Consider the following 13,474-nt stretch of genomic DNA (forward strand, 5'->3'; position numbering starts at 1 on the left):
AGCCTTAGCCTATCAGAGTTTCGTATGAATTAAACCAGGTTTTAATTCCACGAAATCGGGTTTAAGTGTATTCAAGAAAAAAACCCGATGCCTGCCGCTGGAAAAATCGGGTTTTTTCCACCCATGCGCAACACAGACCACTTACACCTTCATCATGGGACCTCCTTTGCCAGTATCAACATATGAGAATAGGTTTTTCCCCTTTTTTCTGGCAACAAAACAGCTGTGTTAAGATGTTAAAACACCAAACTGAAACCTTTTACCAGGAATCACGTCTGCATTAACCACAGTACTTGTGGTCAGAAAACACACTCTGATAATATCTGCATCGTCTTTGAAACTGATTGGTCTACCACACCAGAGACAGCGTTCTTTCGAGCCTCGTCTCAAACGGAGTTAGACCAGAAGACGCCACCAGGCTCCAAAAGGGGAGACGGGGGTCGTCACCTCTCGCAGCCGCGGACCGCTACAGGGCAGAGATGACCATCGAGAGACGGAAGCGAGTGCGGTGGAGATCACCGAGCCCGGCGGAGCTCGCGTTTTAATCGCGACAAAGTTCACGACGACGACATAAACACCACGCAGACAAAACGGCGCTGCCCGTGGTCGAGTGCCGCTCCACCGAGGAGGCCTCCCCCCTCAGCTCCACGAAGCACCAAGGGGGGTCATCGACGGTGTCGCTCGTCCAGCCGGGGAAAGCCTCGTCGAATCTCGGGAATCACCTCTGAGGGAGGCTCCCGCACACGCTCGGAGGACGTTTCCGCCGGATTTTCATTTTTAAAAAGAAGCCACCGAAAACGCTCCGCAAGCGTCGTCGTCCGCAAACCTCAGCGCTGCCCCCTTCTTATTAAATAAAGATTTAAAACAAATCAAAAGCCGCGCAGTTACAGACACGGGACGCGTTGAGTTGTTGTCGTCGTCGGCTGCTGTGCTTGTGCACCGCTGCCAACGCAGAAGCAGCAGCAGTGGCGGCGGCATCGTCAAACGGATCTTTTTCATGGAGTGTTGCGCTTCATGTGGAACGGGACCGGAGAGAGCCCGGAGAAAACCCACCCACACCATCGGGAGTCGAAAGTCGCAAATGGGTTTTGATTCCGTACCTGTACCCGGCCGCACCAGGGTCGCAAACGGGTACCCGTACCCGGCCGGGTACGGGCAGCCGGGTATCGGGTACCCGGGTACGGGTAGGGTATGGGTATCGGGTACCCGATTGCGACCTCTGGGATGAAGCCATGTTGCAGGCGCGGGTGGGTTGATTCTAGGACTTGAATTGTGAGAAGAGACAAGACGTTGGGAAATGAGTGACAAACGGTTACTCACCAGTGACTCACGGTCAACCCGTACCCGTACCTGGCCGCACCAGGGTCGCAAACGGGTACCCGTACCCAGCCGGGTATGGGTAGCCGGGTATCGGGTAGAGTACAGGTATCGGGTACCCGATTGCGACCTCTGCCGGGAGTGACGCACGGGAGGGGGAGGGGGGGTGACAACCCACTCTGACGTTGTCCGTCCAGACGGCCACATCCTAGATCCAAGGGGCAGGGGAGGGTTGGGCGTTTCGTAGATCCCACGCGTGATTCACCAACCCTCGCTCTCCAAAAGCGCTGGATCACAGCCGCGTGGCACCGCGGTCCGCCGAGGTTTGAGCCGGTTTGGATAAACTCTAAATTCGTGTAAAAGTGTGGTACACGCACGTGCACGCGCGTTGTGCACGAGGTGCATGTGTCCTAATTGTCTACGTGAGTTACACGCCTGTGTGTGCGTCACACCAGCGTGTTATGTGCGTGTACATAGCTGGTCCCTTTGATCCCAATAGGGTGAGCATCCCCTGGATCCCGTCATCACACCTCGCCACAAACACTCGCACGCCACACCACACCACAGACACAAGCACACCTCAGCGCACCTTACCACTAACACACCTCAACACACCTCTACACCTGAGGTCCAGCCACTGCTGAAGGCAGAGATAATTACACCCCGTGTAGTTTTGGTCACCCCATGTCTGCCCCTGTAATCGTTGTTTCCCCTCTCTTCCCGCGTCTCCCCCCCCCCACCCCCGTGTCTACCCCCCTACCCGCGCCGCCCGCATGTGAGATGCGATGGCTCCCGAGATCTCCGGCGCTCGCTTGTTCTGCCCAAAATACTCGGCAAACGACCCGTCCGGGCCCAGCAGGTACATGATGATGGTGTGGTCAACCTACACGCCGCACCACACACCACGCACCACACACATTATACACCACACACACCACACACATACACCACACACATTATACATATACACCACACACGTTATACATATACACCACACACCGCACACACACCGCACACACACTACACACCATGCACCACCCACATTATACACCACATACACCACACACATTATACACCACATACACCACACACATTATACACCACATACACCACACACATTATACATATACACCACACACCGCACACACATTACACACCATGCACCACCCACATTATACACACCACACATAATATACCACACTACACACATTACACATATACACCACGCACCGCACACACTACGCACCACACACATTACACACCACAATCCGCACCACACGAGAGCAATGGAGTGATGATGTGAAGCCGTGACGTTGTGATGGTATGACGTCTTCAAGGTATGACACCGATCGTGTGATGCTATGATATTGTGTGACGATATGCCGTGACGATATGATGTCATAAGTGATGGTATGATGGCAAGTGATGGTATGGCGATGCGAGTTATGGTACAATGACGTAATATGACGTCGTGGGATTATGACGTCGTGAAGGATGGTATGACGTCGTGAAGGATGGTATGATGTTGTGAGTGATGGTATGATGTTGTGAGTGATGGTATGATGTCGTGAGTGATGGTATGATGTCGTGAGTGATGGTATGATGTTGTGAGTGATGGTATGATGTTGTGAGTGATGGTATGATGTCGTGAGTGATGGTATGATGTCGTGAGTGATGGTATGATGTTGTGAGTGATGGTATGATGTTGTGAGTGATGGTATGATGTCGTGAGTGATGGTATGATGTCGTGAGTGATGGTATGATGTTGTGAGTGATGGTATGATGTCGTGAGTGATGGTATGATGTTGTGAGTGATGGTATGATGTTATGAGTGATGGTATGATGTCGTGAGTGATGGTATGATGTCGTGAGTGATGGTATGATGTTGTGAGTGATGGTATGATGTTGTGAGTGATGGTATGATGTCGTGAGTGATGGTATGATGTCGTGAGTGATGGTATGATGTTGTGAGTGATGGTATGATGTTGTGAGTGATGGTATGATGTCGCGATGACTCACAATGTAGTCGTTGTCCTCGTCGCGGGGACCCTGGCTGTAGTAAACGCGGAAGGCGCGGGACATCTCATTGATGGCGTCGGCAGAGCCAGTGAGACCAATCAGCTTGGGAGAGAACTCTACAAGACAAAGACACGATTTGATGTTACCAGAAGCGACCTGGCCCCAGATGATAGCTCATCGAATTGGTTTATCATCATGTGGAAATTTATAGGAGCCAAATACTCTAAAGGCGTGATATGTTGATTCTATACACGTGTAGTGTAATAGCGCCGGCTGTTGCACAGCAGCGGCAGCTGTGGTGGACAGACAGCGCACACGCCGGTGAGGGCGTGAGCACGGCTGTGGTGGCAGAGCGGAGGGACGAGGGTAAGGGTCACGGAGGACCCCGTCTGGAGGCCCCTGGGACCTGCCAGCGCGTAGCCACACGGGGGAGTGGGTGGCCAGCACCATGCCTGGCTACCTTTGTCTCCCTCGTCGCGACGTGTCACCCACACTGCACCGGATACCCATCGAGGGGAAGCCCAGGACCGGTTCAGATAATTGGTCACAGTGATGTTGGTCACGAGTCGGAATCGAACTCGGGTCGGCAGGTTCGTAGTGCGGCACACCGACCGCTACACTACCGCTCCCCACACGTTGACACGCGCGGGTGTCGCCCTCACGCCCCCCCCACGCCCCCCCCCGCACCCACCCTTGACGTATTTGGCGACGGCCTCCACGGTGTCCCTCTCGGGGTCGATGGTGATGAACAACGGAGTCACGTTCGGCAGAGACGGGATTGCGTCTGCACACACACAAAGATAATGACCCCCCCCCCCGTATAGCCTTAGCAAACTGTTGGGGCAAGTGCTGTTAGCGAGTAGCACCTATGAAGGCGGGCACGACACACAAGCGGGTGGGGTGGCCAGTAGCACGCCCGGCCGCCTTTGTCTCCCCAGTGGCGATGTTTACACACCGCACCAGGTACTCATTTGAGGCCGAGTAGACCGAGTTGAGGCCCAGGACCGGTTCAGACAATCGTCACACTGGTGTTGGCCGTGAGCGGGAATCGAACTCGAGTCGGCAGGTTTGTAGCGCAGCGCGCTAACCACTACACTACCGCTACCCACATATACACCCTACGCTACCGCACCACAGCGCTTGTGCCAGGCCAGGTGCACTGAGGCCACGTGAAGTGTCGAAGGCTCGCTGACAGGGGGTCACAGGTAACTGAGATGACTGGCACAAGCACCACCTGTGCTCCATACTGTACCAACACCCTTACACACCCCCCACACACCCACCCACACACCCACCCCCCCCCACACACATCCACCCCCCCAAACACTTAAATCCAGCACACACACACACCGCCTACACCGCCCACACACACAGAGCCCACACACACACACACAACGCCCACACACACGCACACCGCCCACACACGCCGCCCACACACACCCCCCACACACACCGCCCACACACGCCGCCCACACACACCCCCCATACACACCCCCCACACACACACCCCACACAAATACACCGCACACACCCTACACACACACCCCACACAAACACACCGCACACACCGCAGACACACACCCCACACACACCCCACACACACCCCACACACACACACCCCAGACACACCTCACACACACACCCCAGACACACACACACACACACGCGCGCACCGATCTCATCGACGACGGCGATCATCTTCTCCATCTCCTCGGGGCAGATGTCGGGGCAGTGCGTGAAGCCAAAGTAGAGCAGCACCCACTGGCCCAGGAAGTCCTTGTCGGAGCGGGGGGCCCCCGTGTGGTCCACCAGCGAGAAGGGGCCTCCCAGGTTGGGGCGCCCCACCGAGCGGTTGCGCTCGCGCTCCATCCCTGTGGGGCACGCGTGTTGCGTGCGTGTTGCGTGTACGCGTGCGTGTGTACGCGTGTGTGTGTGTGTATGCGTGTGTGTGCGTGTGAGTGCGTAGGTGCGTGTGTGCATGTGTTTTGGAGCGTGAGTATTGGAGTGTAGGCGTAACAGCGTGTGCATTTCAAGGTTGGTGTGTGGGCTTTAGCTTGACGGTGTGCGAGTGTGTGTTTGACAGTGGATGTGTGGGTATTTGATAGTGGATGTGTGTGTGCTTTAGTTTGACGGTGTGTGAGTGTGTGTTTGACAGTGGATGTGTGGGTATTTGATAGTGGATGTGTGTGGGTTTGAGTGTGTGCATGCGTGCCACCAAAGTGCAGACATACAACGCACGTACACGTGAATACGTAACACAAACATGCGGGCACGCGTGCACAACACATGCTCAAACACGCAACAAGCATGTGCATGTATGTATAAGTATGTACACCTGTACATAAACACGTTTGTGTGTATACACGAGTACACGTGAGTATACCCGTGTGTGGGTGGTAGCAGCGGTTAGTGATGTGTTACGAACACATCAATCAGAGTTCAATATCCGCTCACGGCCAACGCCAGTGACAATTATCTGAACCCGGATCTGGGCCTCCCTCCCCCTTAGGTTGTCTCAGCCTCAAATGAGTACCTGGTGTAGCGGTGTGCAGTAAACATCACCACTAGGGAGACGACAAAGGCGGCCAGGTGTGGTGCTGGTCATCCACCCCTTCGTGTACCGTGCTGACCTTCATAACAGCATTTGTCCCAACAGTTTGTTAAGGTTATACGGGGGATCTTTGTCTTCATGCACAGGTGTGCGTGTGCCCTTGTGCGTGTGCCAGTGTGCGTGTGCCCGTGTGCGTGTGTGACGCACGCTCCTCCTTCTGTGACTTGTAACTCTTCATGCCGAGCAGCAGCACCGCCCCGATTCCAAACGTCACAGCCAGCGAGCGCCATGACACGGGCTGGGAGCACGGGGGAGCGAGGGGGGGGGGGGAGCACGGGAGAGAATCATGACTCTCTTCACTCACACTGACCAATGTTTTCTGTCTTCACTGTGGACCCCCCCCCTTGCAAACGAGACTTTCAGTCTCAAGGTATTATCCAGATGAAAATAGTCCGCCCCCCCCCCCTAATACGATGTGAAGTGAGGGGTGGGGAGTAGAGGGGGTGAGGTGGGGGTGAACTCACCCCAGCTCTCCGCTCTTTACGCTGCCCGGGCGGGGGAGGGGGGAGGGGCTGTGTTGCGTAGAACCTCCATGAGGGCCGGTCACATGACCTGTACAGCCTGTCACGTGACCAGCAAGCCTGTAAAGACAAAGATAAAGACCCCCCCCCACACACATCCTTAACAGACTGTTGGCACAAGTGTTGATAGTGAGCACCTATGAAGGCCGGTACACCAGCATCACGCCCAGCCGCCTTTGTCTCCCCAGTGGCGATGTTAACACACCCCACCAGGCACTCATTTGAGGCCCGAGTAGACCTAAGGGAGGCCCAGATAATCGTTACTGGTGTTCGCCGTGAGCGGGAATCGAACTCGGGTCGCCGGGTTCGTAGCGCACTGCCGCTCGCACACAGCAAGCCTGCACACCCACACTGAAACCGCACAGTGCACCCACTGTTTGTCTGCGGTCCTTCAACGAGGCAACAGGAACACTAAACTGCACCACCTCTTTTTCTTGGTTCTTTCGGTCAAGTCACCTCAGGACGGCTGCTTGCGTTGTGGCCGAAACGTCGTGAGAATTATTTTATGTTTTATTTTTATTATTGTATTATTTCCCTTCTACGTGACTTTACCGAAAGAACCAAGAAGATGAATCCCTGCAGTCACGAAAGCTTTAAATCGAAATTGCACCACCTCTCTCTGCATGAAGTCCTCTCTCGGCGCGGCCAGCAGCAGCAGTCCACGACATTTAGCTCCAGAACCACGCTGCTGCTGCTGCTGCTGCCACCATGCGTAAGAAATAGGAATTGCACATTTCAATTGTTATAAGACGCTGGCACCACAAGTTAAATATTTGGTGTGGGTCATTTAAGACATGGGACGAGAGGGCGCGTGGGGACTTGGGGGGGGGGGGGGGGGTACGGTGGAGTAGATGGGGGGGGGGCGTGGGCCCCTCCCCTACCCGGTCCTTCCCCTCGCATCCTCTATTTTGCTGACTCAGGATGATGACACCAGAAAGTGAGCGGAGCCACCCCCTGACTGCCGGGAGTCAACGCGGCAGCAGCAGACGACGACTCGCACAGTGGAGCCTCATGCTCCATGCTCCATGCCCGGCCCCCTGCAACCCTCACCTGGAGGAGCCCGAGTGAAGGAAACTGCCTGAGCGGCGTTCTCCATTGCAAGGCCCGCGGGCCACTGGCGGCCTTCAAGTGCTGCCCCCCCCCCACAATACACAAGTGGTGAAAACAGCCCCCATCACCATCGTCGTGATGCTGCCACAATCTGGCGTGGCGGCCCTCACACCGATGAGGTCTTATCGCTAAAGTAACCACCCACCCCTCCCTGGAAATGAGTTAAGAACACCGCACTGTCGGGTCTCAGGCTGCCACCGGTCCACCTCATGCCCCCCCTCCCCCCCAGTTCATCTCACGCATTAACATCTCCCAGAGAGGACAATGTCTACAGTGCCTGTATATTAGGGAACGCGATGCGTAAAGTTCCATTGCCCGAAATGTCGCCCATTAGATTGTTTATATTGTTTCATTAAAAAACCACACCACGGTGTTATTGGCATACGTGTTGTGGGTTTTTTCTTTCTTTCTTTCTCTGTTAGACAATGAAGTTGCTGCGGGTGACGGTCACCGCGGCGCTCGTGCCAGGCTAGGTGCACACAAAGACACACCAGCGACACACAGCACCTGCCTGGGTCAACCCAACCTGACCGCGCCACTCACCAGGGTCCTCGCGTCCCCGAGCCTCACGAGCCCCACAGGACCCCGGCCCAGGGTCCCGGGACCCCGCCACGACCTCAGCAGCAGCAGCGGCAGCCGCGGACCAGCACGCAGCGCCATGCGCCACCCTCCTCACGTCACAACCACGTGACGTGCCGGGGGGGGGAGGGGCGTGACCACGTGACCTGCCGGGGGGGGGAGGGGCGTGGCCACGTGACGTGCCGGGGGGGGCGTGACCACGTGACCTGCGTGACGTCACCCTGACGGACGGCCATCTTACCTGGGGAGGGAGCGAGGCGCCGTTGATGCGAGTGGAGAGACCCGCGGCGTTGGTTTCGCGGGCGGCGGCAGGAGAGCGTGCGAGCTCCCCCCTCACGCTCACCCCTCACGCTCACCCCTCACCACGGTGTCGGCTCGCAACGCGGGAGGCGAGGAGACGCAGCCGCTAGGCCTCAAGGCACGGGATAGGCGGGCGCCATCTTACTTAGGCCTTCAAACGCAGCCGCCCGATTGGCTGAGCGCGTCACGTGACAGCTGCCACCGAGAAATCCGATGAGCTTTGAAGCGCTTTTTATCCCGCACAGATGTACTATAGGGGGGCAACGTTACAACAATCTAAAAAAACCTATAGGAGTGCACACACTAAAAATACAATAGGAGTACAAAGTATAGGAAAGGGGCCGTCCATAAATGACGTCACGCGATTTTTGACCCCCCCCCTCGTCACATGACGTCACAAAAAGTCAGACCCCCCCCTCAAATATGACGTCACAAAGCTCTGCCGCCCCCCCACAAAGAAATAAAAAAAGGCTTCAAATCGCTTTAAACTATTGTCATTGTAGTGCGTATTTAATGTGGCGCTGCACTCTGATGTTGTAGGAGAAAACATTTATTAAAACGTCTATTTGATTAAGTAGAACGTGTTGTCTATATTTATTTAAAGTTGCGCATTTTGATGTGACGTCACATTTCTCAACCCCCTCCCTAGGTGCGTGACATCATTTATGGACGACCCCAAAGGTAAACATTTTTTTTTACGAATAAAACTTTAAAATTATACATTTTTGCCACTGTCAAAGTATTATTTCATAAATAAAACGTCGTTCTTATTATTGGTTCTTTCGGTAAAGTCACGTAGAATGGAAATAATAAAAGAAAAAAAGTATTTATATTATTTTATTATTTACCTGCAGTCACGAAAGCTTTAAATCAAAATTTAAAACGTCGTTTTGTTTAATTCTAGATTTTAAGCTTTCGTGACTGCAAGGATTCATATTCTTAGGTTTTTTCGGTAAAGTCACGTAGGTAAAAATTTTAAATTAATAAAAGTAAAATTAAATAAAAATCACTGATTTTTATGTTTTATTTTATTTTATTAATTTAAAATTTTTACCTACGTGACTTTACCGAAAAAACCTAAGAATATGAGTCGTTTTGTTTGTAAATTTGTGACCCGCTTCTCATTGGCGAGGGTTGCCATGACGACTCCCGACACATCGAGCTCCCCCATTGGTTAGAAACGACGCAGCGAAACGCGTCGCGATTGGCTGGAAGCCGGTCACGTGCGCCGCTGTTCGGTGGCGCAGGAAGCCCCGGGGGTTTGTGAGGGGATCACCGAGGGGACCCCGCGGACGTCGGGAGGACGACTCGAGGGGGAGGACGACTCGAGGGGGAGGACGACTCGAGGGGGACGACTCGAGGGAGGGGGGGGGGGACGATGCAGGGCTCCTGGGACGTGAGCGGCGGCGGCAGGAAGCGTAGCGACCCCTGCGGCCCGGAGCGTCTCTCGTTCCTGCAGGCGCTCGTGTGCGAGTACCAGGAGTCGACTGACGAGGGTGCAGTGCCCCATCCACACACACACTGTACACACACGCCGCGCGTGACCCTCACGTGACGCAGGATAAACACTGTATACACACCGCACACACACTGTACACACACTGTACTCACACTGCACACACACTGTACACACACGCCGCGCGTGACCCTCACGTGACGCAGGGTGCACACACACTGTACGCGCACTGTACACGCACTGAATACACACTGTGCACATACACTGCACACACGGTACATACAACACACACTGTACACACACAACGCACACACACTGCATACACTGTACACACTGTACACGCACACACTGCATACACTGTACACACACCGTATACGTACTGTACACACACCGTACAAACCACACACACACGACACACTGTATACGCACTGTACACACATCGTACACTACACACGGCACACACACTGTATACGTACTGTACAGTGTTGTAAGGTGCATAAAGTCTGCATATACAACCGCGTGCGCACTTTGTACTGTACGCACGCAGTCTATACAGTGTGTACTGTATACAGCGCCGTGTTTGCGCTATATACAATGTATGCACTGTCCGCACTGTATATACAAAATAGACTTTCTAGTACAGTGTACGTTGTGTACAGTATGTATACAGTACATATACTGTATAGGCGACGTCAGCGGATGCAGTGCCACCTCTGCAAGGGCCATTGCCCGAAACGTCGCCTGTTAACTTAAATAGGGTCTCCCCTACAGTAGCCACACAGAAAGGCAATACTATTTCCCAGCGGTAAATGAGTAAAATGTCAATGTTCGCCGTCTCGCTGGCCATGATTTGTGGTCAGGTCGCTCCTGGAAACAGCTGTACAGCTCAGTGGGCCTTACCTGGTAAAATAAAAAATAGTTAGTCATAATTTTACACCCCGTGACCCAATAACCACATCACGTGACCATTAAGTATGTCACATGAGCCTCTCGGCGTGTCTGTAACCTCCAAAACTGGCAGTGAACCTTGACCCTCAATAGCCTTAACCCCCCACCCCCTCCAGGCCGCCATGACCTCCACAAACCCTGACATCAATAAACCCCAGCACCACTAACCCCTTGACCCTGTATTGACCCCTGGCCGACCCCTGCTGCAGGCGCGTGTGACCAGGTGCTGGCGAACTTGGCGAACTTCGCGTCGGACCCGACCCAGGCCCCCTTCCTGCTGGCGCTGCAGGTCCCCGCGCTCTTCAGCGATGCAGCGACCAGCAGCAGAGAGAGAACGGCGGAGTTCGGCATGGGTGGGTGGAGAGGCACAACCACACTAAACATAGTCACACAACTACACTCGCACTCGACCCCACTCCCTCTTAACACTCAACCACAACCACGCTAACACTCAACCACAACCACTAACACTTAACAGCACCTAACTACACAACAACAACAACAACCGCCATTCGCCACTAAGTGGCGGTGACGTCACCACGACGCTTGTGCCAGGCCATGTGCACCTTGAGGCCATTTGAAGTGTCAAACGCCCGCTAACTACACTCACACTCAGCCACAAACCACAACTCCAATAACCTCCCGGCACCACAACCAACCTCCACCCCCATGCCCCCTATCCCTGCACGACTCTCGCGCAGGAGGCCTGTGTAACCTGTCCGCGGACCCGCGCTGCCGGGACGCCATCGAGGCGGCGGGGGGCGTGGAGGCGGCGGTGCGCTGCCTGTCGCGCGCGAGCGAGGAGACGGTGCTCTCGGCCATCACCGCGCTCGTGCTGCTGCGCCAGCATCGGCACCAGCGGCAGCAGCGCGGGCCGTGGGCGGCGCTCCCCGTGGTGCAGTGCATGCTGCGCCTGCAGCAGGCGGAGAGCGCCCGCCTCCGCACGCTCGCAACCCTCTTCCTCCAGGACTGCTGCAGCCCCGCGCAGGCGAGTGCATGCGTGCGCCTACATCGTCTGCCGGTCATCTCGGTCATCTCAGTCGGTCATGACCTCCTGCCAGTGGGCCTTTTGACACCTAGCATGGCACAAGCGCAGTGGTGATGTCACCGCCACTTCGTCGTGAACGGCGGTTGTTGTCGTTACATTGTCTGTGCGGCGACATGGGGGCTCTTCGTCTTTGTATGGGCGGGACCAACGGAGTCAAGATCGACCTCCGTGGAGGAGGCTCGTGAAGGATACTACTGGGCAGTTGGAGGCAGTCGCCCTCCCAACATCAGTGGAGCGTAGAGGAGTGACGCTGACAACAACGAGCGGAGCGCTAGGCGCAGTAGTGAGCACAGGTGGTGAATCTGTCAGTTGTCTCAGCCAACCTGTGGCACTTGGGTCTGTTCCGTGACCTGGCAGCGCACCTTCGGCACTTAATGTGACCTCAAGGTGCACCTAGCCTGGCACAAGTACCATGGTGATGTCATCCGCACAGTAGCGAATTGTGGTTGTTGTTGTGGGTGGTTATTGTACTTGTTGGTGTATGTGCATGTGTACGTAAGTGTCTGAGCTGGTGCAGAGCGGTAGTGTAGTGGCTAGCTCACGGCACTACAAACCCAGAAACTAGAGTTGGATTCCCGCTTAAGGCCAACATCGGTGACGAATATCTGAAACCGTCTTGTGCCTCCCCTCGGTTGACTAAGCCTGAAACGAACATCTGGTGTGGTGTGTAACATCACCACTGGGGAGACGAAGACAGCCGGGCGTGGTCATGACCACGGACACTCATGTGCCATGCTTGCTCTAATAGGTGCTTGCAAATAGCAGTTTCCCCAAACAGTCTGTGTAAGGCTACATGGGCAGTCTTTGTCTTTGTGTGTGTGGGCAGGTGGAGGAGGCACACAAGACTGAGAGCCAATCCGCCGTGGGGATCCCGCTGCCCCCAGGGCCACCCCCAACCACAGACCTTAGTCCGGGCAGGGGACCCTGAGGGGAGGGAGAACGGAGGTGGGACTGGGCTTCACTAACCCAGGCCAATATCTGGGTATCGCACCGGGGCGGCCCAGGGCCATGGAGATTCTGGGTTTGGTGCTTCCCGTTCAGCAACAAGAATGTTGAGTGTTTCTCTAGCGTCCGTAAGTCACCACATCGTGCAACGTTACACAATCCTCAAACATGGAGCCGCGCGCGCATTCACGAGTGCTTATGCACGAAAGGGGAAAACCGGAGAGCACCTGGAGAAAACCCGCACGTGCAAGGTGGGGCAACACTCTATCCCGTACAGGTGGGACACGTGAAGATGAAGCCACGCTTGCTGTACTGCCTTCTCTTGAGCGAGCCATGGGTACGGCGGCACCTCCTCGACCCCCACGGGAACGGAGTTTCGCGACATCTGTACTGCAATCTACCAACCCTCGCTCCTGCTGCCTCCACACGCAGCCACGCGCGGCGTAGACAACCTCTGCTCAGCCATACCGGGGTGCAGAGTTGTGGTTCATGAAGCGATTGTAAATACAATTTTTTTTTAAATAAGTTGTTTTTGGGGGCGTAATTTTCTTTTCGCCCCGCGATCTCATCCCACGCCGCATTCGAGACAGAGAATCCGCTGCCACCGCTGCTGCTGTTGC

General features: G+C 55.0%; 2 protein-coding genes across 3 annotated transcripts; one reads left to right on the plus strand and one right to left on the minus strand.

The window, feature by feature from the left end:
• Positions 1 to 504: 504 nt before the first annotated feature.
• On the minus strand, positions 505 to 8,278 carry LOC133351166 (protein SCO1 homolog, mitochondrial-like). The gene is made up of 7 exons (XM_061566162.1): positions 8,122 to 8,278; positions 6,412 to 6,528; positions 6,095 to 6,185; positions 5,010 to 5,207; positions 4,028 to 4,120; positions 3,337 to 3,452; positions 505 to 2,200 (listed from the first exon to the last, which is right to left on the minus strand). The coding sequence occupies exons 1-7, from the start codon at positions 8,236 to 8,238 to the stop codon at positions 2,066 to 2,068; spliced, it is 867 nt and encodes a 288-aa protein (XP_061422146.1). The 5' UTR covers positions 8,239 to 8,278; the 3' UTR covers positions 505 to 2,065.
• A 1,357-nt stretch (positions 8,279 to 9,635) lies between these two features.
• On the plus strand, positions 9,636 to 13,379 carry ARMC7 (armadillo repeat containing 7). Of its 2 annotated transcripts, XR_009756155.1 has the most exons (5): positions 9,636 to 9,953; positions 11,071 to 11,214; positions 11,563 to 11,849; positions 12,736 to 12,982; positions 13,132 to 13,379. XR_009756155.1 is itself a non-coding variant. In XM_061566163.1 (4 exons), the coding sequence occupies exons 1-4, from the start codon at positions 9,836 to 9,838 to the stop codon at positions 12,835 to 12,837; spliced, it is 651 nt and encodes a 216-aa protein (XP_061422147.1). In that variant the 5' UTR covers positions 9,636 to 9,835; the 3' UTR covers positions 12,838 to 13,379. The 2 variants fall into 2 exon arrangements, 1 of the variants encoding a protein (XP_061422147.1); XM_061566163.1 differs by having other exon boundaries at positions 12,736 to 13,379.
• The last annotated feature ends 95 nt before the right edge of the window (positions 13,380 to 13,474 follow it).

This window comes from Lethenteron reissneri, chromosome 36 (genome assembly GCF_015708825.2).
Source record: "Lethenteron reissneri isolate LAM-NWPU_2019-01 chromosome 36, ASM1570882v1, whole genome shotgun sequence".
NCBI lineage: Eukaryota > Metazoa > Chordata > Hyperoartia > Petromyzontiformes > Petromyzontidae > Lethenteron > Lethenteron reissneri.